Raw genomic sequence first — 24607 nt, forward strand, 5'->3', positions numbered from 1 at the left:
AAGTGCAGGTGTTGTATCTCTTGTGGCTGCATAGGGAAGAATCTTAGGGAGTGGTTGATGGAGAACAGCAAACCATGGATTTGCAAAGGAACAGCTCCTTTGGAATGCTGAAGGAGGAGGGGAGGGGATGATGTGCCTGATGGTGGGACCTTGTTGAAGGAAGCTAAATTTTAAATAACGATCTGCTGAATGTAGAGTCTGTTGGAGTGGAAAGACCAGACCAGGAGAACTGCTGCCTTGCCAGACCAGAGAAACAACACCTGATTTTTAACCTCTTCCCTCCCCACCTTTCAAGCATCCAAACAGGCCTGCAGGTGAAGCAGTAGTTCAGTTGCACCTCTTTCAATCTAGTGTGTGGTAGTTAGTGCTTGTAATGTGATTACCTGCTCATTAGAGAAATCAAATGCAGATTGGGTGCCTGCTCCATGTTGTCTTTCTTTCTGGTCTGCAGGAATGATACTCCAAGTTTCTAGTTATCCATGAATTTAATTTCTATCCTGTTCTGTGGAAAAATGGAGGGCTATGCAGGATGGGTTAGATTGATCATAGAGTAGGTTAAGAAGTCATCACAACAATGTGGGCAAAGGAGCTTGTACTGTGCTGTTATGCTCTAGGTTCTATGTTTATGCACTGTTACAGCAAGGCCCAAGATGCAAAGCACTTTAGTTCTTGGGCTGTGACCACATGCTGGCAGTCTGGCCAGCTATTTCAGCCAGCAGCGATGAATTTTCACAGTGTTCAATGGAACCAAAATGAGGTACAATCCTCGTGGTTAAGTACATGCAAGAGGTGCTTACCCACAGCATAAATACCACACCCAAAATAGATATTTACCCCTTTTATTATTTGTGACTGTGAGAAATCCATTAATACAAACATCAATAAAGTCAGCTCAGCTACACTGATGGGACAATCTCTGTTTACTCTTCAGGCAGAGAAGGCCTCCAGATGATTGAGGCATTTTTTGGTTCACTCTCACCCTCCATAATCTCAGGATTAGCTTTGGAGAAACAAGGTGTCTGTGCAATGTTCATCTTGGCACCATTTTAAGTAATTCACCCCAAACTATCTAATGACTTTTGGCAACAGCTGTGGTGGAGCAGGGTTACTTTAGGAGATACAACCTTGACATCCAGCTGCATATTTTAAACTTACTGCATGACATGTGTCTTCTGAAAAGATAGTTATTGTGCACAACCACAGCCCAGATTGCCAATGGCTACAATTAAAAAAGACAAACTTTGCAGAATCTATACCAAAAATATCTTATAAGGATTTTGATCAAATTAGTGCAAGCCTCATGTACCAGCACATTAATGCATACTTTCATGCAAGACTGAATCTCTACACCAAGGCCTCATTCATTCAATAATTCACTCAGCTGTCATTCTAGATTATGTGGCCGTCTGAAATAAAGCCTGACCTTTTCTGATTCACAGATACGATTGTTATCAGTGAAACAAGGCCAACATTTGAAATGCAAAGGTAAATGGTATCAACACTGAGAGGAAGACAAAACACCACATTTTACATCCTAGGCTATATGTTCCACTATTAACATGGGGATAAATCGGCACAGAAGTGAAATGGGTAGTTGGCCAGGTTTCTAATCTTTCTGCCTTTCATGTTGGGCTTCTGTGTGCTCCTGATGAAGGATCTATGTTCTCAATACCATCCCAACTGCTCTTTCCCCATTTTCAATAGTCAAATTTCTGTAATATTCCCTAGGGTTACAGGGATGTGTAGTTCTTCAAGGATGCCCCAAGCACATGCTTTAATCTTTTCCACATTGCTTGGTAATCTCTTCCAAAGAGTCTGTCGTCTCACGTCTGGTGTTGGTGATAAAAGAAAAAAGTGGCCTGGCCAATGAGGATGATAAAGTTAAAGCCCAAATGCTCAAGATGTGGGCTAAGGAAAGACACTTAATATTGGTTTACTCATCTTTCCAGTGAATTTGGAATTTGCTGTAGAGAGGACGTTAATGTATTATCATGGCGGTTGTAGGTAGTCTAGATTTTTGAAGGGTAAGGAATTCTTTGACCATCAGGCAACAGAGTTTCGTGCCAGGTTTGATCTTCAGTCACACTTTTTGTCATTCTAACAAAGCACTGAATGCCTTTTATCCTCCATGTCTGACTTTGCTGAAAGGTAACTCACGAGATACAGGAAGTGATCCACGTTGTAAGGCAAGCACAAGGAAATCTGCAGATGCTGGAAATTCAAGCAACACGCACAAAATGCTGGTAGAACACAGCAGGCCAGGCAACATCTATAGAGAAAAGCACTGTCGACAATGCTTCTTCCTATAGATGCTGCCTGGCCTGCTGTGTTCCACCAGCATTCTGTGTGTGTTCCACGTTGTAAGGCAATGCATTACAGATGCAATGGACTGGCAGAGGACTTTAATCATGAAGACATTGTGGGTATTTTGCATCGGCACCCTTGCTTAAGTAAATGAGTCTCTGTGAGCTTGGAGTTTGTACGAGTATGAGCACTTTAAACAACTGAACCACCAAGGTTGAAGTCACCTTGGTTCTGGAACGTGGTCACCATAGGTTGAGTCGCACTATACCCTCAGGAAAAAAAAGATGAAGGGTTAAAACTCCTGAGTAGTTTTCCTGGCCATCTGATTATCATCAATACCACAGAAAAACAATAACAGCAAAAGCATGTGCATTGAAAACTCCCAGGTTAAGCTCAAGGCAATCCGTTCCAAAACCAGGCTCTTTAATATAAGAAATAGGAGCAAGAAGCAAGTCATAGAGCCATTAAGTCCATTCCACCAAATGCAGAAAATCATTCACTGATCCGCTCTTGACTGCAGCTCTACTTTCCTGCCTGTTCCTCATGACCCTCACCACCCCTTGAGAGCAAAGAATAAATTCATTTTTTTAAAAAAAATTAAGCCTTAATTTCATATATACCTTACCTCCTGGGGTTTTCTTTTCAAAATACATCAAAGATCCAATTTAGACAAAAGACTGAAGTTGCAAAGGTTTATTTCAGACAAGATCTCTGCAGAAAAAAGCATTATGATACTTGCAGTTACAGTTAGGAGATCAGTCCCAAGACAAACATGCAAAGGATGTCTTTTTTTTTAAAAAGTGTAGTTCTGTATGTAGCACTCCCTGTCCTAACAATTCTGAACAAAAAACAGATTCAGAATTCAAAAAGCAATCAGAAGTCCTTTGCAGCAATTTTCAAAAAATGGATCTGAAAAGTACCTATTGTTAGAAAGCCTCATTAGCAAATTGTAGAAGGAATCCTGCCCGGAGGAGTCTAATTTTTGTCAGTGTTAACATTACTTCATTCCCTAATATGGGATAGGTTTCATTAAAATAACACCTTCAGGGTAATAAAGGGTTTCCATTGAGCTTCACCAGTGTGTGTAATTAGTCAAAGAACTTGTATGCAAAGTTATTACTTTAAACAGCTCACTATGTAAACTGTCTTCCATCTGCTGCAATTACTTCAGCTGTTGTGAGAAACAGTCCCTCAACTGCAAAGCACCTTGCATCCAGAAACAATTCACAACCAATTAATTACATTGAAGTAAAAACAGAAACAGCTGGAAATAATCAGCAGGCCAAACAGAAAAAAAGCGGTAACATTTCAAGTCTCAGACAAAATCATGTTTATGATGCCCGCATTTATTGCCCATTACGAACTGTTCTCAAAAGGTTTGTGGCAAGGCCCCATCCTGAATTGCAGCCATTCTTTTGGTGAAGGTACACCAAAAGAATGTCTGGTTGTACTGGGATTAGGGCACAGAAGCAGAAGGAATGGGACCTATTAGCCTGCTACACTGCAAACTAACAAAGAGATGAGAGTCAAATGAATGCCTCCTCATGTCACCACAACTCAATGAATCCACGACAGAGTAAATGAAGAGAAATAAATCCAATTAACCTATTGATAAAGAAAACTGGTGGAAGATTCAGAGACTTTAGTTTAGCCTGAAATGTTTTTCACCTCCTGAGCTTCACTGGCAAGAGGTGGCGGTGAGCCACTGCACTTCCACAAAGCACTTTTGGGGATAATGATTTTGTTCCAGTGAAGATGAAGGACCAGTGATAACTTTCCAAATAAAAGGTAGTGACAATTTGGAGGAGAACCTGCAAACTATACTGGCCCCATGCATCTATCCTTGGTATTAGGGGTTCCAAGCCTAAAGTGTGCCTTTGCAGACAATGGAAATACTTGTGGACTCTCATGGCGAGTAACTTAGTGAGATAACCAGTATCTGTAACAGAAATATTTACATGAAAAAAAAGTGATGGGATCCAGAGCAGGCTTTGTGACTGCTCTACTATTCAACAAAGTCACATCTGAATTTCTACCTCAACGCCACTTTCCTGAACTAACCACATATCACTAAATAAAATATATCAATTGCCAGAATCAACACATTAAAGAAATAATGTAAAGGGAATTTTCAGTTCCTCAGAATTGAAGTGCAAGGAAATCAACCTTCATGGAGTGCTACTTTAATTCAAGTTTACTGTCATGGGCATACACCCCCAGGATTCCATAAAAGCCATTGCTTTTTATGGAACTTTTTGTTGCTTTTTGCAATGGTAACACGGTACATTATAAATATGAAGCACACACTGATATAAATTTAAGTTAACATAAATTATACATGACTTGTATGACAAAATAATTGTAGTGACATTAGTGTTTAAAAAGAAAATGTACAATAAAATCTGCAGGTATTTTGCAAGCACTTGGTGCCCATAATGAAGACCCTCAATTAAAATACCTTGCCAGGTCCTGCATGTATGTTCCATCCAAACACAACTAATATTCAACTTTTGAGAAAAAAATGTTACTGAATTCTAACTAATTTTATCATTAGCCTTCTATGGAATCTCAAATAGTTCCCACACTTGGGTGAAAAAGTATGTAAAGTTGAATGGAGCATTTGGTAACTTTTCACCCAAGTTCACAAGCTTGCCCAGTGGAACAGGCAGATGGAACACTGTTAACTTACTGACTTGTTGTTCATTATTCATTCATTGCTAAAAGGATTTTGGGGCATCATATTAGATATTCTTAGTGAAACTAAGATACAACAAAACTTTCAGAGCATCAGACTGTTAGGCAATAGCAAGTTCCATTAACTGCAACAATATGAAAGGCAACGCAGGAGGTGGTGGTCACACTGTGAGACTAATTCCCAACTCAGACTACACAACTATCACATATCATGTCCTTGACATTAACTAGTGAAGAATAATAGTACTGCATGAAGTACAATGGCACACTGACATTTAGTCCTGCAGAGTTCTTACTGGAAATAGTTGAAAATGTTACTGAATAAATCAATTTGCACCTCACTGCCATATCACTGAAGTGCCAGATCAGTTCCAACAGAATCAGGTCCACGGTACGTTCAGTACCACAATGCAGCAGTGTTTAGATGTAGTCTTACAAAACATAAGCACCCAAGCAATATCATGCAACACTGAACAATAATCGAAATCCACTTAATGGTATATCAAATGACTTCATTGAACATTGAGGGCAAACTCTAAACATAAATGTATGTTTATAGGGAATATGCAGTCTGCAGACAACACCCCATCATATTCCAGAAAATGACTGAGATAAAGCAGGCTAAGGATGAGCTCACAAGAGCAGAAATCAGTGATGAAAGTCACCACAGCATAAGAAAAGCCAATCATCAGCCAGGGCTGGCCTGCTCCCCCCACATCCATAAACATGAGAGAAAATGGCCTCTCACTCATCACTGAAATCAACCAACAATTTTCCACACACAAAATGCCAGAGGAACTCAGCAGTCGACGTTTTGGGCCAAAACCCTTCAGTAGGACTGGTGAAAAGTTTCGTCAACTGTACTCTTTTCCATAGATGCTGCCTGGTCTGCTGAGTTCCTTCAGCATTTTGTGTGTTCTCCTTGGATTTCCAACATCTGTAGATCTTCTCTTGTTTACAGTAATTTCCCAGCGTGAAACAATGATCTGGCCTGGGTGTCACATCCCTTAGACTGTTAAATACAGTGATTATTTTAAGATGAGCTCACGACTTTATAAGAAACTGTGTCTTTTTGTTAACTACTCCTACTATTACAACACTGGATGTAACCTGCTTTAGGCTGAATTCACCACAAATAAGTGCTTCCTTAATGCCTGCAGTGAAGTGAATGTGTAATACTCCAAAGTACAATTCGAGTAAGCCCCAAATACATGAGGGCATCTCTCACATCCTCAGGCCAAAAACAGGCATGCAGACAATGAAACACAGAAAACCTACAGTACAATACAGGCCCTTTGGCTCACAATGCTGTGCCAAACATGTACCTACTTTAGAAATTACCAAGGGCTACCCATAGCCCTCTATTTTTCTAAGTTCCATGTACCTATCCAAGAGTCTCTTAAAAAGACCCTGTCATATTCGCCTCCACCACTGTCACTGGCAGCCCATTCCATGCACTCATCACTCTCTGCATAAGAAACTTAGCCCTGACATCTCCTCTGTACCTACTCCCCAGCACCTTAAACCTGTGTCCTCTTGCATTCGTCTTGGGAAAAAGCCTCTGACTATCCACACGATCATTATACACCTCTATAAGGTCACCTCTCATCCTCCGTCGCTCCAAGGAGAAAAGGTTGAGTTCACTCAAATTATTCTCATAAGGCATGCTCCCCAATCTAGGCAACATGCTTGTAAATCTCCTCTGTACCCTTTCTATCATTTCCACATCCTTCCTGTAGTGAGGTAACCAGAACTAAGCACAGTACTCCAAGTTGGGTCTGACCAGGGTCCTATACAGCTGTAACATTACCTCTAGGCTCTTAAACTCAATCCCACGGTTGATGAAGGCCAATACACTGTACGTCTTCTTAACCACAGAGTCAACCTGCGCAGCAGCTTTGAGTGTCCGATGGACTCGGACCCCGAGATTCCTCTGGTTGTTTTGTTACATACAAACAAAGCAACTGTGTACTCAACTTCCAGTAGGACCCGAGACCAAAAGGATTGAGCTGTCTATTAATTCTCAAGTTTTTATTGAAGAAATTATTGATTCACCATGTCGAATTCCAAAGAAGCAAAGGGCATAACCCACAAAAGAACTTATAGTTCATTTAAAGTGGAGTGGGTCAAAGATACAGTAGAAACTGCTACACTGAAAGCTCATGAGGTCAGGAACGTGCAACTACGAGAAATATCTATGTACAATACAGGAACTGGTGTTACCTATGTGCATTGTCGTGATGCAAAATTTGCTGGGGAATTTGCAAGTGGGAAGAAGTGGAGTGATATTTGGAAATTTGACTTTTTAAAGCATCATTTAGCAAGCTAATCACATACAGACAGTGTGCAAAGGCTCGGGTCTGAAAATCCTTCATTACCTGCTAAAGGCTTGTGAGAGTGCAAATGAATGAGAGCGAAAACGATCAAACCCAGATGAGATCAAAGTTCTTATTGACAGTGTTTTTATTTCCTTTAAACAATGAACAACAAACGGGACTTGGCAGTTTATTATCCTTAGAGTAGTTTCAAGTTTACTTCCGCTTAAAAATTCAGTGCACGCATGTTGTCGTCACTTGGGAAAACATTTGCATAGGGAGGGCTTGGGAACCAAGGAATTATGAATTAGTTAAGTCAACCTCTTCAAATAGGAGAATACTGGAGAGTATACTGGAAGATAAACGGGACAAACACCTTAAAACAGACAGTTGATCAGAGATGGTAAACTTGTAAAAGAATATTTTTTTAAAATCAACTGATCACTGTGCCACTGCTGACAACTCCAGGAAACTGGTTTGATCCCAACTTTGTGTGCTTACTCTGTGAAGTTTGCACGTTCTCCTTTTGACCTTGCAGTTTCCTGCGTCTCCCCCCCCCCCCCAAATATCTTCCGGTTTCCTCCCACAACCAGATGTACGTTGGCAGGGTAATTGGCTAGTCAAAATTACCCTTAGATTGGGAGGAATTGGGGGAACTCGATAAGCAGTGGAAGATCAGAGAAGAGAATGCTCCCAGAGCCAACATTGGTCCTAAATGGACTAATTGGCTTTCTTCTACATCATAATAAAAATGGAATTGTCTCTTGGCAATACATATCTTGCCTCCATAAAGGATTTGATAAATTATGCAACCAAAGCTGCTTGGGGGTGTATGTACATAGGTAATTAAAATGCCATGGGTTAGCATAGAAACTACCCAAAAAGCTGGATAGAATGAGTAGAAGTAAATAGATGCTATCCTGAAACTACACAAAGTCCTTAAGAAGTGCAGCACCACGCTTTGGAGAAGATTGATTGCAGAGCTCAGTGTTTTTGCTGTTATTTGCTGGTCTGGACTTGGGAATGGATCAAGTTATTTTCAGGTTCTTTAGAAAAAAGTAATCTGGTCCTTGGTGAGTGAAAGCAGACGTTCTCTCAGATAAAGTAGCTGCCCTTCCGAAGTGCTCCTTAGAGTAGTGCACCTCTCAAATCGAGTATGATGTTCTCCTAAGGCGCTGTCCATTGTCAAGTGGGCTACAGAGGCCAACCTAGGATCCACATATTCTGATGCAATGGGGGCAAGACCTAAATGGTGGCTGTGGTTAGTAAACAGGTCTTTTGGTTGTTCAATCTTCTTCTTTTGCAGCTGCTGCTTGTTCTCAGTGGCACAGTGGAGGTCATTCGCATGTAGCAGAACTCCCACTTGAACAGATTTCCTGCAGGTGTATCTAGTAAGTGCAATGTCCTCCCAGTTTTTAGACATAATGTCCAACTTTTTTTTCAGGCTGATTTTTATGTTATTTTTGAACCATTTCCTTTGCCCATTGGAGGAAGGTTTGTTGAAGCCTGCACTATTAAAGCAGGTTTAAATAGTCCTAATATCATTTATAGCCGGACTTCAATTGCCTCACTTTGTTGTACTAACCTCAAGTCAAACAAAATTAAAAAAGCTGGGCTGGAAAGCAAGCTTGTAAAAACTTACATTGTTACTTTAAGGAGTGCTTTAACTAACATGTTGCAAGTTGGAAATTATTAATGGTCTGGACTATGTAATTTTAAACAGTATGCTTTCAAAAGTATTTGAAAATTCTTTAATATTGTTTCCAAACACTTTAACTACAAATGAATACAGAATTCAAATACTAAAACTGGATACAAAATGAAAATGCTCAAATCAAAAACAATAGATTCTTAATTTAATTTGAAATTGCATTATTTTCTTCTCACCTGAGTGAAAATACTAGTTGTTTTTAAATCATCACTTTGTTAATTTAATTTTTGCATTAGTTCATGATCTTTATTAAAGTATCTGTAGTTAGAACAGACCTCCTCTTCAGTTGAGTTTATTTAGCAAGGAATTCTGAAAGTAGGATAGCACATTAGTTTATGTACTGCTACTTGCTATCCTTTCCCTGGGGCAGTGGAGTCTAAAACTAGGTAGAGGTTCCACGTGAGTGGGAGAAACTGAAAGACAATAGGAAGGACAAGGGCTTTGCACAGAGGGTGATAAGAATAAATTGCCAGAAGAGGTGATACTGGCCTTTACAATTACAACATTTAAATGTCATTTAGACAGGAACTTTGATATTTTTTTAAAAAGGAGAGGGATGCAGGGTACTGGGGATAGCAGAGATAGGTATCTCTGCTGGCATGAGCCAAGTGGGCAAAAGGCCAGTTTCCATACCACACAAATCTATGACTCTAATCAAAACACTATCTTGACTTGTTGCTTTAGAGTGATTCTTCAGCAGTTCTTTACAACACAGTCACAAATGTGAGCAATATTGCAGTAATTCAATTATGATAGATCACTCTCTCCTGTGGCGACATTATAGTGAGAGGGTTCAGAGTGCTATGGTTTCAAAATTGGTATGATATATAGTAAGCTCTTCTAAAAACCAGCAATATCTACAAATAACCATGTATCATTATTTCATAATGAAGCATTTAAGTATTCACCTTTCTATTTAACTACATCAAATCTATTGTAGTCACCTACTACATATTACAGAGATTAATAGAAAGTACAGTATATAAAGAACTAATTAATTTGAAGTAGTGGGTGAATGAGAGAGACATCATTGCAAGGTGGGAACCATTTGAAAAGAACAGGTCTCGTCAGGAATGAGTTTTATTTGAGCCAATAAAAAGGGAGGTTGAAGTCTAGCGGCAATTATTGGAATAAGATGTTTTGGCTCAAAAGGCTTCAGCAGGAACAGGCTTGGGCAAGCATAAACAGAGGTTCTAAGCAAGTTTCTAGTTTGTTTTTCTCTCTTTCTTTGTCTATTAGTACATAGCTAGTGTACTGAGAATGGGTCCAGAGCTAGTGGTATGTTCTTTCTCTGAGATGTGGGAATGCTGGGAGATCTCAAGTCTTTATGAAGTGCATTGAGCTGCAGCTCTTTAGAGACTGAGTTAAGAACCGGGTGCTGCAGTTTGATAACCTTCAGCTCATCTGGGAGAATGAGGTGATGGGTAAGAGCATAAGGTGATAGATAGGAGCTACAGAGAGGTAGTCACCCCTATGTTGCAGGAGGCAGGTACCTGGATAACTGTCAGAAGAGGAAAGGAAATAGGTAGCCAGTGTAGAGTACCCCTGTGGCTGTTCCCCTCAATAATAAGTACACCACTTTGGCTACTGTTGGGGGAATGACCTCCAAGGGGGAAGCACTGTATCTGGCCCTGTGGGACAGAAGGGAAGAGGGGAGAAGAGGGGTACAGTAGTGATAGGGGATTCTATGTTTAGAGGAGCAGACAGGAGATTCTGTGGATGTGGAAAAGAAACCTGGATGGTATGTTACCAGGGTCAGGGCTGCCTTTGACTGGGTCCACAGCATTTTAAAGGGGGAGGGTGAGCAGCCAGAGGTCATGATATATATTGGTAACAACGACATAGGTAGAAAAGGAGGGTCCTGAAGAGCAAACATAGGGAGTTAAGTAGAAAACTGAAATGCAGGCCCTCCAGGGTAGTAATCTCTGGATTGTTGCCTGTGCCACGTGCCAGTCAGGGTAAGAATATGATGATTTGGCAGATGAATGTGTGGCTGAGGAATTGGTGCAGGGGTCAGGGTTTCAGATTTCTAGATCATTTGGGATCTCTTCTGGGGAAGATGTAACCTGCACAAAAAGTACTGATTATGCCTGAACCCGAGGGGGACCAATATCTGTGCGGGCAGGTTTGCTAGAGCTGTTGGGGAAGGTTTAAACTAATTTGTCTAGAGGATGGAAACACAGTGATAGTTGGTATACAAGCAGGTGCAGCGTGTAGTGAGACTGAGGAAGGATAGGCCGATAATAGGGAAAATTGCAGTCAGTGGGATGAGTTGAAGTGTAACATGGGGGCAAAAATCAAAAAGGGTGATGAATGTAGGACTGAAGGTGTTATACTTGAATGCACACAGTATATGGAATAAGGTAGATCATCTTGTTTTGCAGATAGAGATTAGCAGGCACAACATTCAGGGTTTTACTGAGTCGTGGCTGAAAGAAGATCACAGTTGGGAGCTTAATATTCAAGGATACACCTTGTATCAAAAGGATAGGCAGGTAGGCAGAGCGGGTAGGGTGGCTCTGTTGGTAAAAGTGAAATCAAATCCATAGAAAGATGTGACGTAGGATCAGATGATGTAGAAACATTGTGGGTAACATTAAGAAACAGCAAGGATAAAGATACCCTGACAGGAGTTACATATAGGCCTCTGATTCAACCAGGATGTGAAATTCAAATTACAGTGGAAGATAGAAAAGGCATGTGAAAAGCACAATGCTGTGATAGTCATGGGGGATTTCAATATGCAGGTATATTGGGAAAATCAGGACTAGTGAGTGGTGTTCTGCAGTGGTTAATGTTGGGACTGCTTCTTTTCTTGTTACAAGTCAATTATTCGGATAATGGAAATGATGGCTTTGAGGGCAAGTTTGCAGATGATACAAAGAAAGGTGAAGGGCCAGGTAGTGGGGAGGAAGCACGGAGTCTGCAGAAGAACTTGGATTGGGAGAAGGGGCAAAGAATCGTCAGACTGAATACAATGTTGGGAAGTGTACGGGTATGCACTTTGGTAGAAGAAATAAAGTGTAAACTATTTTCTAAATAAAGAGAAAATTCAAAAATCAGAGGTGCAAAGGGACTTAGGAGTCCTCGGGAAGGATTCCCTGAAGGTTAACTTGCAGGCTAAGTTGGTGGTAAGGAAGGCAAATGCAATGTTAGGATTCTGTTAAAGAGGACTAGAATATAAAAGCAAGGAAGTAGTGCTGGGGCTTTATAAGGCACTGGTCAGACAACATCATGAGTATTGTGAGCTTTTGGGCCCCTTAACAAAAAGATGAGCTGGCACTGGAGAGGCTCCCGAGGAGCTACACAAGAATGATTCTGGAAATAAAATGGGTAACATATTAGGAACAGTTGATACCCAGGGCCTATACTGGATGGAGAGTTGGGGTTCTCAGCGAAATTTATCAAATATTGTAAGGGCTACAAAGAGTGAATGGTTCCTGTAGTGGGTGAATCTAGGACCAAAATGCACAGCTTCAAATTAGAGGAACGTCCATTTAGAACAAGAGAAGGAATTTATTTAGCCAGAACGTACCGAATTTGTGGAATTCATTGCCACAGACGGCTGTGGAGGCCGTCATTGAGTTTATTTAAAGCGGAGATTGGAAGGCTGTTGATTAGTCAGGGCTTCAGAGGTTACAGGGAGAAGGCAGGAGAATGGGATTGAGAAGGAATCGATCAATGAGCCATGGTAGAATGGCAGAGTAGACTCGATGGGCCAAATGGCCCAATTCGGCTTCTCTGTCTTATGATCTTATTAATATCAGTATCCTTCACTGTTAAGCAGATGAAATTTATTCACTAGTAAACGCTTCTGTTGAGAATGAAATGAGTAGTTTATTCCACACATAGCATAAACGACATTATTGAACGCCCAAGAATTTGTTTTTGCCTAGTTTGACATTTACAGCTAATATGTAACTATCACGTTTGTTTTTTTTTTGCCAGAACACTTCATGTTGAGTTTCTGCGCAACTCAAGAGTATTCCATGGAAACTATTTCTAAATTACAAATATTTAGGAAAATGTATAGAAATTATGATTTTACTTCTGAGATTGAACAGTAACCTGTTCACGCGATTAAACAAACTGATTCCTGCCGCTTACTAATTATTTTGAATATCGCACATTGTTCTGAAACACGAATGACACAGTCGCAAAATTAGCAAATACCTTAATACGCGTCCTCTTCCAGCCGCGGGAAAAATAGTTTTATTCAATGTTCGATACCTTTCAACTTCCATCCCACCCTTCGTTATTTAACAATCTCCCACTATTCCCTTCCACTGCACGGCGCTTCTCTCACCTCCCTGGATGGCCCGATGTCCTCATTCATTCTACCCTCACTGGAAAGAAGTTCCCACCGGCTCCAAAGTTTATTTCCTCTCCGGATTTGCTTTACTATTCGTCCACACGGGGATAACGACGAAACATTTTTCGTGGGCATGTAATTATGCAGCTCAGGCACTGAGATCCCGTTACCTTCAGCTAGTCGGCCACAATTTTAATCCCCTGGAATTTAGATTTCTCCAGAATGATCAACAGTGAACAGTGCACTGCAGCCTTTTCCCTCCCACTTCAGCTAGAACTTCAGGTCCTAGTGTCCGTCTACTTCGAGCTAACTTCTGAAATTGCTTTGCTAAGTCATATTATCTCCGTTTATCGTGGTTTAACGCAGAATGTGTTTAAAGTCAATGGAGTCCTTTCGAGGAGGCGGAAGGCAAACAGAGTGAAGTATTTCAGCGCAGAAGGACAAATCACTCATTGTGACATCTTAGCTTATAAGGTCATTTCAAAAGATGGAAGCATTTACTTTTAAAGGAACAGAGTGGACAAAGTGGGGACGCAAGTGTAAATTTATGGAAAATCTTGGTGACACAATACTAGATTATGGAGTAGAATTGTTCTAGTTATTTTATTAAACAATGGGAAGAGGCACTGAAGAGGAATGTACCAGAAATGTAGGCTGGGTTTAGTCTTTGAAATTAGAATGCTGAGAAATGATCTATTAGAGGAGCATACAATTGTGAGAGATTTGGATACATAGTCCCCATCAGGGAGCAGCAAAGATTAAAATTAAAGTAATCGCCAAGAAATTAAATGAAGAAGACTGTTAATGGAAAGCTGGATAAGCATATTTTTGTTAGTTAGCTAGTTAGATATTTATTTAGGCCTTTAATTTTTTTGTGTTTGCATAGTTTGTCTTCTTTTGCACATTATTTTTTGTTGGTTTTGTTTGTGTGTAGTTTATCATTGACTTTGTTGTATTTATTTGTTATACACTGAATGTCAACAAAAATCTCACCGTTGTATATGGTGACATATACATACTTTGATAATAAATCTACTTTAAACTTTTTTTGAGGGGCAAGGAAAAGAGGAATGCTGCTGGTTTGCCAGTTCATTTATAAGTTCCACAATTGGGAAAATAGTGAAAAAATAGAGATTTTTACAAATAGAATTAGATAAAGAAAGACAGAATGAAGCTTAAGTAGGGCATGAATATTGTCACATGCTGGTTGGATACATTGCACCTTCTAAGTATTTCTGTGTAAGTACAAAACAACCTAGAAGTATCCATAGCAACACTTTTATCAGCAGCATGACATTGCATATAAATATCTCCTAGACTTTCAGAAGTTATTCATTTAAAGAGTTATCAGAATCAGGTTTAATATCACTGGCATATGTTATGAAATTTGTTTCCTGTAAGGCAGCAGTAATTCGCAATACATAATTTAAAAAATCTGAATTACAGTAAGTATGGTCTGTGTGTACACACATATACACACACACACACACATCAAATAAGTAGACAAAATAGAGAAAAAGTCATGAAATAGCATTCATGGGGTCAATTTCCATTCAGAAATCGGATGGCAGATGGGAAGAAGCTTTTTTCTGAATCATAAGGTATGTGCCTTCAAGCTACTGTACCTCCTTTCTGCTGGTAGCAATGAGAACAAGACATGACCTGAGTGACAGGGTCCTTAATGATGGATGCCACCTTATTGAGGCATTACGCCTTGAAGATGTCCTGGATACTACAGAGGCTAACGCTCATGATGGAGTCGACTAAGTTTACAACTCTCTGCAGCTTCAATCCAGTGCAGTAGCCCCTCCCCACCCCCACCCATACCAGACAGTGATGCAGTCAGTTAGCAAGGCCTCTATGGTACATCTGTAGAAATTTGCAAGTGTTTTTTTTCAGAAGACAGATGTTCAAAGACTGATGATTGTAAGTCATTGGAGATTAAACATCATTGCAGGAGATCCTGAGCAAAGTGTCCAAGGTCCAATCAACCTTTGTCACTTCATCAATTTTCTTCCTTCCATCCTAAGTTTGGAAGCCAGGATGCTGCTGAAGAATACGCTCGGTTAGGTCACATGTAAACAATCTGGACAAAATCTAACATAACCTTGGCATTTTCAAGTAGCCTACGATCAACACTTTGAAAGCAAATAGACATTGCGGGTGTAAGCTTGGGTGAGAGGTTAGTTATTCCTGCTCTGAGGGATTCATCTGCTGACTCCCCAATCACCAGGCATAAGTCAGAAGAGTGATAAAATATTCTGACCTGAATAACTGCAGCTCTAACAACACTGGAAACCCTTAATGCACTTTAACTGACAAACCACTCAAAACTCTAAAGATTTCTTCATTCTTCCAAAAATGCACTACAGCTGCAGTGAGTTGTGAGTTGCACTGCAGTTTCTTATCACAACTCCTCTGACACCACCTACCAAGCTTGTGATCTTTACTGTGTAAAGAAAAATACCAGGAAAGCTAAGCAGGAATGCAACTAACTCAATGTTTCCCCCCCAAATCAAACACCACCTGACCTGAACATGTATCAGCATTCTTTCGTTGTCACTGGATCTGGGTCCTGGAAAATCTTGAATTCCACAAGTAAAATGAAAGTATTGGTTCAATAAGATGAATCACCATCAATGTCTTAAGGAATAGGCAGTAAATGCTAACTTTGCCGGTGATACCCGCAATCCATTTAGAAAATGTTTAATGTGGAGGATTGTTGTCAACAGCAAACAAAGCAGTGTTGTCAGATATTCTTCAGTTTCTCTATCCAAACTGTAGAATTATTGATCCACCATTTGCAACTTGATTCATTTTTGTGTTACGATTTGTCTTTGAAGATAAGGGCAATCTTAATATAAGAATTAACTGCTTTTCTCCCTACTTTATTTCATTGTGTAGGCCCTTCCAGCCCAATGAGCCCATGCTGCCCAGTTACACACCTGTAACCAATTAATCTACCAACCCTGACCTTTTTAAAATGTGGGAGGAAAATGGAGCACCTGGCGGAAACCAATGCAATTATGAGGAGAACGTGCAAACTCCTGACAGGCAGCTGGAAATTTGAACCCATGTCACAGGTGCTGTAACAGTGTTACGCTAATTGCTACACTACTGTACCGTTTCTATTTCCCCAGACGCTGTAGAAGCATATTCAAAGTGTCCTTATAAAATTAATATCGAATCAAGGAAAGGGACTCTCCAAAATTAATACATGCAAATAACAATGAAGGGAAAAGGTAATTTCACAGAAGAGTTACAAAAGCCCAGGACTATCCATCCTATGATATTCAATGAGGTTAATAGGGACACTGAATTTACCTAAGTGATAACTTACCGAAGTTTTCTTCAGTAAGAACCATTCCATTAGATTAGAAACTTATTTGTGCCACATTCTGCTTTTGTAAAAGAATGATAAGAGGAAAGCAGATAACTATCTACGAAACCACATCGGGACAGCAACATTGAGTTGTGTAGGGTGTAAGTCTGAAAACAACAATCTGAATTTCCCATATTGTAGTGGCAAGTACAAGGGTGCCAAATTTTCAATCGACATGAAGCAAAGATTTAGAAGACTGTGTTATATAATATTTCATCCTCTATTGATATACTATTTGTACTAGGCACTGGGCTTGAATCTTGGGAGTTTTATTCTTGGTTGCAATCAGGAGAAACTTTTTGATGTTCATGAGTATTTGGCAAAATTGGCATTATCAGTGACTTAAAAAATGTTTTTGATATTAAACTTTACACAGCATTTTGAAGCAATGTGTGCCATTCTTAAAGCAAAAGTAAACTCTGCAAATTTAATATTTGTTGTTACTGCAGTTTTATTAATGAAATTAAAATTGAAAGATCTATGTAGTTGTCAGAATGTGATTTTTAGCTTTATTTATTAAAATGAAAAATTCAAGCTTTATAATAGTGATATTGTACTCTGCCTCTGAAATTAAAATGTTTGAAATTAAATCCTTTTTCCTGGCAATTTTGTTTCATGTTATTTTGAGTATTTTGAGAGGCAAATATTATAAAACTATATTATTTATATTACATATAAATTTATATTTATAATACTGTATTGTAATATTATTTCAGTATGCTTATTGTATTTCTTCTAAGTGGGTCTAAATAATAGTTTCGACATAATAAGGTCTGAGAATTTGTATTTTCAACCTTTCAGCATGGATAGAAAAACATCGATAGCAAACATGGATGAGTGTAATAGAAAAAGATATGAAGTCTTCAACACAAATATATATTTAGAATTCTCTTAAAATATGCAGTAATGCCTTCAGATGATATATAATTGTAAATATTTAATTTGCTTATGGCAGTAAGGCACTGTTTTCTATTCAGTTGGATAATGTACAATCCTTTAATGCCTTCATCTGCCTGCCTTTATTTCTAAACTCCTTAACAACCTTGCCTAACAAAAAATTAACAATCTAAATTTTTATTTGTTTGATTTACCTGTTCTCAATGGCTGCCATGTATCCTGCTTCCTTTTCTGAAATTGTTGTTTAGTGAAACTTAAATAGAACAAATTATGAACCAACACATCAGAGTTAGAAATTTCAACTACACCCTCTGACCTACCACAGCTTGGTAACAAGACATCCACGGAAAAACTTCCTTTTGCAAACTTCATTGGTTGGTGTCTCAATTATTTTTCAATCATTAACTTGTATATTTTCACCCCCACAGTACAAGTATTTCAGCTTTTTTCTATTAGATATATTTTCTTCCTTAAAATACATGAGTATACCTTTAGCCAATTTTATAAATTCACTTTGGGCATTTGTCAATTATTACTCAGGATGCTTTTCTTCCCATTTGGACCATTATTCCTAGTCCTTTATTTTATATTGTCATTGAACAGGTCAAAGCAGTGGCCCAATGCCAGTATATTAGTCTATATAAATGATTTTCATGGGCAAAGATTGGCCACACAAAAAATCCTAGCAGTTAAATGAGTTACTAAGTTGTTAATTTGTAGCATTATACCAGTAATTGAGCTGATCAGTATTGGGAAAATAAAGTATACACTTCAATGTCAGTAGCCTGTATCTATAGTTAAAAAGCAACCTTTTTTTTTCATGTGGTCTAATTAACATGGAATCATGCAGCATAAAGAATGCCATGACTCTTTCAAAGGAAGGTCACATTCTCCTCTTTAAAAGCACTGATAACCCTTTTAAAAAAATATTAGCCATTAAGAGGGAAGATATATAACTTTAAAAATAGTGTGATTATAAAATTGCCAGATCAATGTAATTTTTATTTTTCCAATAATACTGATAAAGTTTGAAGGTTAACAATGGTCTGGTTTTTGTGTTATTGATAATGATGCTCACAGGATCAGAATTACTACAGAATAACTTGGACAGGAACTTGAACAGAGTATGTGCCATTTTGCATGAAAATTCAGAAGGTCCAGGTTCTCCAAGGATACACTATTACATGACCTTGCCAACTGACCTGGCCTTGAAATACAGTCATGAAACAGTGTATTTATTCACTAAATATGTCAGAATAAGACATGCTGCAGAAGCTTGTAAATCTTGTCATCTTAGGTACAGGCCTACAACCCAGGACATCTTCAGGGAACGGTGTCTCAGAAAGGAGTATCCATTATTAAGGACCTCCAGCACCCAGAGCATGCCCTTTTCTCACTGTTACCATCAGGTAGGAGATACAGAAGCCTGAATGCACACACTCAGCAATTCAGGAACAGCTTCTTCCACTCTGCCATCCAATTCCTAAATGGACATTGAACCCTTGGACACAATTTCATTTTCTTAATATACAGTATTTCTGTTTTTTTATACATTTTAAAAACTATTCAATATATATATATACTGTAATTGATTTACCTATTTATTATTATTTTGATTTTATTTATTATTTATTATTTTTTGTTCTATATTATGTGTTGCATTGAACTGCTGCTGCTGAGTTAACAAATTTCACATCACATGTCGATGATAATAAACCTGATTCTGATAAGTTGGGATTGGTGTACTTCGTCACAGAAGATGTTGATAATTGATAATTATCATTAAACAACCTCAGGCTCAGGAAGTAAAATGTTTGAACATACAGACTAATTTTTTCAAAAATTAATTATTGTTGGCCAATGGTTTAGAGAACTCCCTGCTGAATAGAGTAAATCTTCTCTCTAATTTTCAAAAACATTGTGGACTAATGTATTCGACTGCAAAATCCAGACCAATACATTCAATCAGTTATGGAAACCCATAACTGATGGGTTATGTCTTTTGATACTTTATAAAAAAATAACATTAACACACAGAAAATATTTTTTAATGCACATTTCCAAATAAAGTAAACAAAATGATATATTATTTCTTTATCAGTCACTGATATCACCAGAACAAAGTTATTACTAGCAAACGAGATGGAACTCTATTACTTTCTGGGGTATTTATGTTGTTATGGGATAAAATAGGATGAAATGTCAGCAGGGATTTGAAGATTGCTTTCAGTGCAGGAAATGGGGATTGCTCAACCTGTCTGCATGTGATTGAACTATCTCTGCCCTGTAATTCTCAATAAAGGGAAAGCAAATTGCTTGAAATGTCATACTTTATTAGAGACCACACACAAATCTTTAGGACTATGCCTTACTGGAGAAGAGCTACAAATAATATGAACATGACAGGTTTCCCCATTAGGGGGCTGAGGAGTAGCTGAAAATCTAAATTGATGGATCATGGTTTGATGCTATTGAAACATCAGCCATGTGAAGAAAATATCTTGCCCTGATAAATAAATGGTAAATCTAGAGGTACTTGAGGTATGCACTTTTGGGACCAAATGATTTTGAAAAGGATGAGAAGCACATGAAATGGTTCTCAAAGAAAACACCCCATTATTCCTTTGACATTTCACTTTGATAGAATGTTAATAGTTGTCTTATTTTTACTTGTTCTTTTCACTGTACTTTATCTCATTATCACTCTGTCCCTAAATCTTTTTTTTTGTCATTGTTCAGTTTGGGAAAGTTTGCAAAGTTAAGTATTCTGCCTGCAAATCGGCATTTCGAATCAGTGGTCACCAGCTGAAAACCATATTTAACAATTTGTTTACCTCAGGAATGTACTGAGCTCACGGTCACTCTATGGGTGGCTGAGCACAGGAAGGTTGGAGTGCGTTTTAGTGTAATGTATAGTGCACACTTACTGCAGTGTAAACGGAATGAGCCTTTTAGTCAATAAAGAATGTGGGTGAGATCAGGACTGTACATTTAAATAACTAATTAAATTTACTTTGATTAGATTAACTTGCATGAAATATCAAACTAGGTGAGACAGCAAATTCAAATGAGTATACTTGTAGTTTATGAAGAAATACCTAGAAATTTGGTAAATGAGTCAAAAATAGGCACATGAGGTATAAAGTGGTTTTTCAGCTTTAATCGTATGTATGTTGAGAGGATCGGAGTTGACGACATTGATGTTTATGTATGCTTGTGAGATACTATAAACAGCCCTTTTTTTCTCTTTTTTTTAGTTCCTTTTTTAGTTTGTTTTTCTTTCTTTGCTTTTTTTTCTTTAGATATTAGATTAGTAGATTAGTTAACTTTTCATATATAGATTTTTTTTTCTCTTTTTTTTATATTATATATTATGAAATATCTAGATTTACCTTGTTCATATATATACTATATGGTTTATGTTTTGGGAAAACTTATTTATACTGTATTCATTGCTTATGTATTCCTTCATGTGTAATGGGAGTTTGTATGTTTGTAATCCCTTTATTAATATATTAATTGTATTTTGTTCATTATATTTTTAATACTAATAAAAAGATTGAAAGAGAGGTATAAAGTGGGAAAAAGTAAAGTTGTTCATTTTGGAAGGAAGAATAGAAGTTTTATTTAAATGGAGAGTAATTGCAGAAAATTGCAGCAAAAAGGGAGTTGGGAATTATTGTACATAAAACACAGAAATGTAGCAGACAGGTGTGGCATCTAATTGGGAAGGTTAATGTAACGTTTGCTCTTAATTCAAAGGGATTGGAGCACTTAAGTAGGAATGTCTTTCTGCCACATAGCAAGGCATTGTTAAGACCATAGGAGCAGAATTAGTCCACTCAGTGTATCAAATCTGCTCTGCCATTCCATTATGGCTGATTTATCTTCCCTCAAAATCCTATTCTTTTGACTTCTCCCCATAAACTTTGACACCCTGACTAATCAAGAACATTTCAACTCCACTTTAAATATGCTCAACTTGACTTTCACGGCTGTTCATGGCAAGTAATTCCACAGATTCATCGCTAAAGAAATTCCTCCTCATCACTGTTCTAAAAGGATGTCCCTCTATTCCAAGGTTGTACCTCTGGTCCTAGACTCACCCACTTTAAGAAACATTCTCTTCATATCCACTCTATTCAGGCCTTCCAATATTTGATAAGATTCAATGACATACCCAGTCCCATTCTTCTAAATTCCAGTGAGTACAGGACCAAAGCCATTAAACGCTTCTCATATGTTAAACCTTTCATTTCCAGAAACATTCTCGTGAATCTCCTCTGGACTAGCTTCCATGCCAGGATATCTTTTCTTAATAAAGGGCCCAAAACTGCTCACAATACTCCAAATGTGGTCTGACCAATGCCTTATGAAGCCTCATCATCACATCCTTGCTCTTGTTTTTCAGTCATCTCGAAAACAATGCTAGCATTGCAATTGTCTTCCTCACCACTGACTCAGCCTGCAAGTTACCCTTTAGGGAATCTTGGACGAGGACTCCCAAGTTCCTTTGCACCACTGATTTTTGAATTTTCTTTCCGTTTAGAAAACTAATTTACACTTTTATTTCTTCTACCGATGTGTATGACCATACACTTCCCTATACTATGTTCCATTTGCCACTTTGCCCATTTTTCCAGTTTGTCCAAGTTCTTCTGCAGTTTCTGTGCTTCCTCAACACTATTTGCCCCTTCAGCTATCTTCACATCATTAGCAAACTTGGCCACAAAGCAATCAATGTTGTCATCCAAATCATTGACAAATAACGTAAAAAGCAGTGGTCTCAATACTAACCCCTGCGGAACACCACTAGTCACCTGTAGCCAACCAGGACAGGCCCACTTTGTCGACTGTCTGTCAGCCAATCTTTTATCCATGCTAGTATCTTTCTTGTAATACCATGGGCTTCTATCTTGTTAAGCAGCCTCATGTGTGGCATCTTGTCAACGGCCTTCTGAAAATCCAAGTAAGTAACATCTACTGACTCTCCTTTGACTATCCTGCCTGCTATTTCCTCAAAGAATTCCAACAGATTTGTCAGGCATGATTTCCCCTTAAGGAAACCATTCTGACTTTGGGCTACTTTATCAAGCATCCTCAAGTACCGCAGAACCTCAGCCTTAATAGTAGACTCCAACATCGTTCCAACCACTGAGGTCAAGCTAAATGGCCTATAATTTCCTTTCTTCTTCCTTGCTCCCGTCTTAGTTACAATTTGACATGTGCAATTTTCCAGTCATCTGGAGACATTCCAGCATCTGGTAACTCTTGAAAGATCATTACCAATGCCTCCACCATCTCTTCAGCCACCTCTTTCAGAACCCTGGGGTGTAGTCTGTAATGTATGGATCTAATTATTTTAGGACAATGACTCAACTTAGCACTAATTATTGACTGATAACTTGCACATGTGCAATGATTTGTTGCTCTTTCTGCAAAGTGAATCTACAAGTTAACTCCACCTCCGTGTGTGCCTTTATTTAATTGATATGTAGCTGTACAGACACAAGAAGTTGGCAACGAGTACAAACCTGAATGTCAGCAAATATCACCATCTGCACCGACCATTACGAGATATCAGAATTTAGGGGAAAGGAGAGAGACTGTGAGAGGAAAGAGTGAATCAGTTTGGAGAAGGCGGTCATTGATGCTAGAAAAGGACACGTGATTAACAGTGCACGGTGAAAGATGCCCAACTAGCAAAGCTAAAGTAAAAATAACGTGATGAGAGCCTTAGTCAGGAAAATTGATGGTGCTATGAGGACTGGTACTTGTATATCGAGAGGGTTGAACTGTATTGTAATGCTAACAACATGGATGAGGAAAAGAAAGTCTCCACTCTTCTTAGCTTAATAGGTGCTAGAACTCAGAATCAGAATCAGGTTTATTATCACCGGCATGTGTCGTGAAATTTGTTAACTTAGCAGCAGCAGTTCAATGCAATACATAATATAGAAGAATAAGAAAAAATAATAAAATAATGATAATAAATAAATAAATTACAATATATGTATACTGAATAGATTAAAAATCATGCAAGAAACAGAAATAATATATATTTAAAAAGTGAGGTAGTGTTCACGGGCTTAATGTCCATTTAGGAATTGGATGGCAGAGGGGAAGAAGCTGTTCCTGAATCGCTGAGTGTGTGCCTTCGGGCTTCTGTACCTCCTTCCTGAAGGTAACAGTGAGAATAGGGCATGTCCTGGGTGCTGGAGGTGCCTCTCTGATAATGGACACTGCCTTTTTGTGATACCACTCCTTGAAGATGTCCTGGGTACTTTGCAGGCTAGTACCCAAGATGGAGCCGACTAAATTTACAACCCTCTGCAGCTTCTTTCAGTCCTGCATCAATATGTTGGGACCAGGTTAAGTCCTCAGAGATCTTGACACCCAGGAACTTGAAACTGCTCACTCTCTCCACTTCTGATCCCTCTGTGAGGACTGGTATGTGTTCCTTTGTCTTACCCTTCCTGAAGTCCACAATCAGCTCTTTTGTCTTACTGATGTTGAGTGCAAGGTTGTTGCTGCGACACCACTCCACTAATTGATATATCTTGCTTCTTTATGCCCTCTTGTCTCCATCTGCAATTCTACCAACAATGGTTGTATCATCAGAAAATTTATAGATGGTAATTGAGCTATGCCTAGTCACACAGTCATGGGTATAGAGAGAGTAGAGCAGTGGGCTAAGCACATACCCGTGAGGTGCGCCATTGTAGATCGTCAGCGAGGAGGAAATATTATTACCAATCCGCACAGATTGTGGTCTTCTGTTTAGGAAGTCAAGGATCCAATTGCAGAAGGAGGTACAGAGACCCAGGTTTTGTAATTTCTCAATCAGGATTGTGGGAATGATGGTATTAAATCCTGAGCTATAGTCAATGAACAGCGTTCTTACATAAGTGTTTGTGTTGTCCGGGTGGTCCAAGGACGTGTGGAGAGCCATTGAGATTGCATCTGCTGTTGTCCAATTGTGGCGATAGGTA

General features: G+C 38.7%; 1 protein-coding gene across 2 annotated transcripts in view; it reads right to left on the reverse strand.

Annotated features, from left to right (window-relative positions):
- The window catches only part of pde8b (phosphodiesterase 8B), a 272856-nt gene extending 259220 nt beyond the window's left edge, over positions 1 to 13636 (reverse strand). The window contains exon 1 of one of the 2 annotated variants that reach the window (XM_073048236.1): positions 13331 to 13636. In XM_073048236.1, coding sequence (XP_072904337.1) covers positions 13331 to 13471 — 141 coding nt within the window. In that variant the 5' untranslated portion in view covers positions 13472 to 13636. Of the gene's footprint in view, positions 1 to 13197; positions 13218 to 13330 lie in introns of those variants that run through there. The other variant, XM_073048238.1, reaches the window with a different exon arrangement.
- Between the last annotated feature and the right edge of the window lie 10971 nt (positions 13637 to 24607).

Source organism: Hemitrygon akajei, chromosome 6, assembly GCF_048418815.1.
Source record: "Hemitrygon akajei chromosome 6, sHemAka1.3, whole genome shotgun sequence".
Classification (NCBI taxonomy): domain Eukaryota; kingdom Metazoa; phylum Chordata; class Chondrichthyes; order Myliobatiformes; family Dasyatidae; genus Hemitrygon; species Hemitrygon akajei.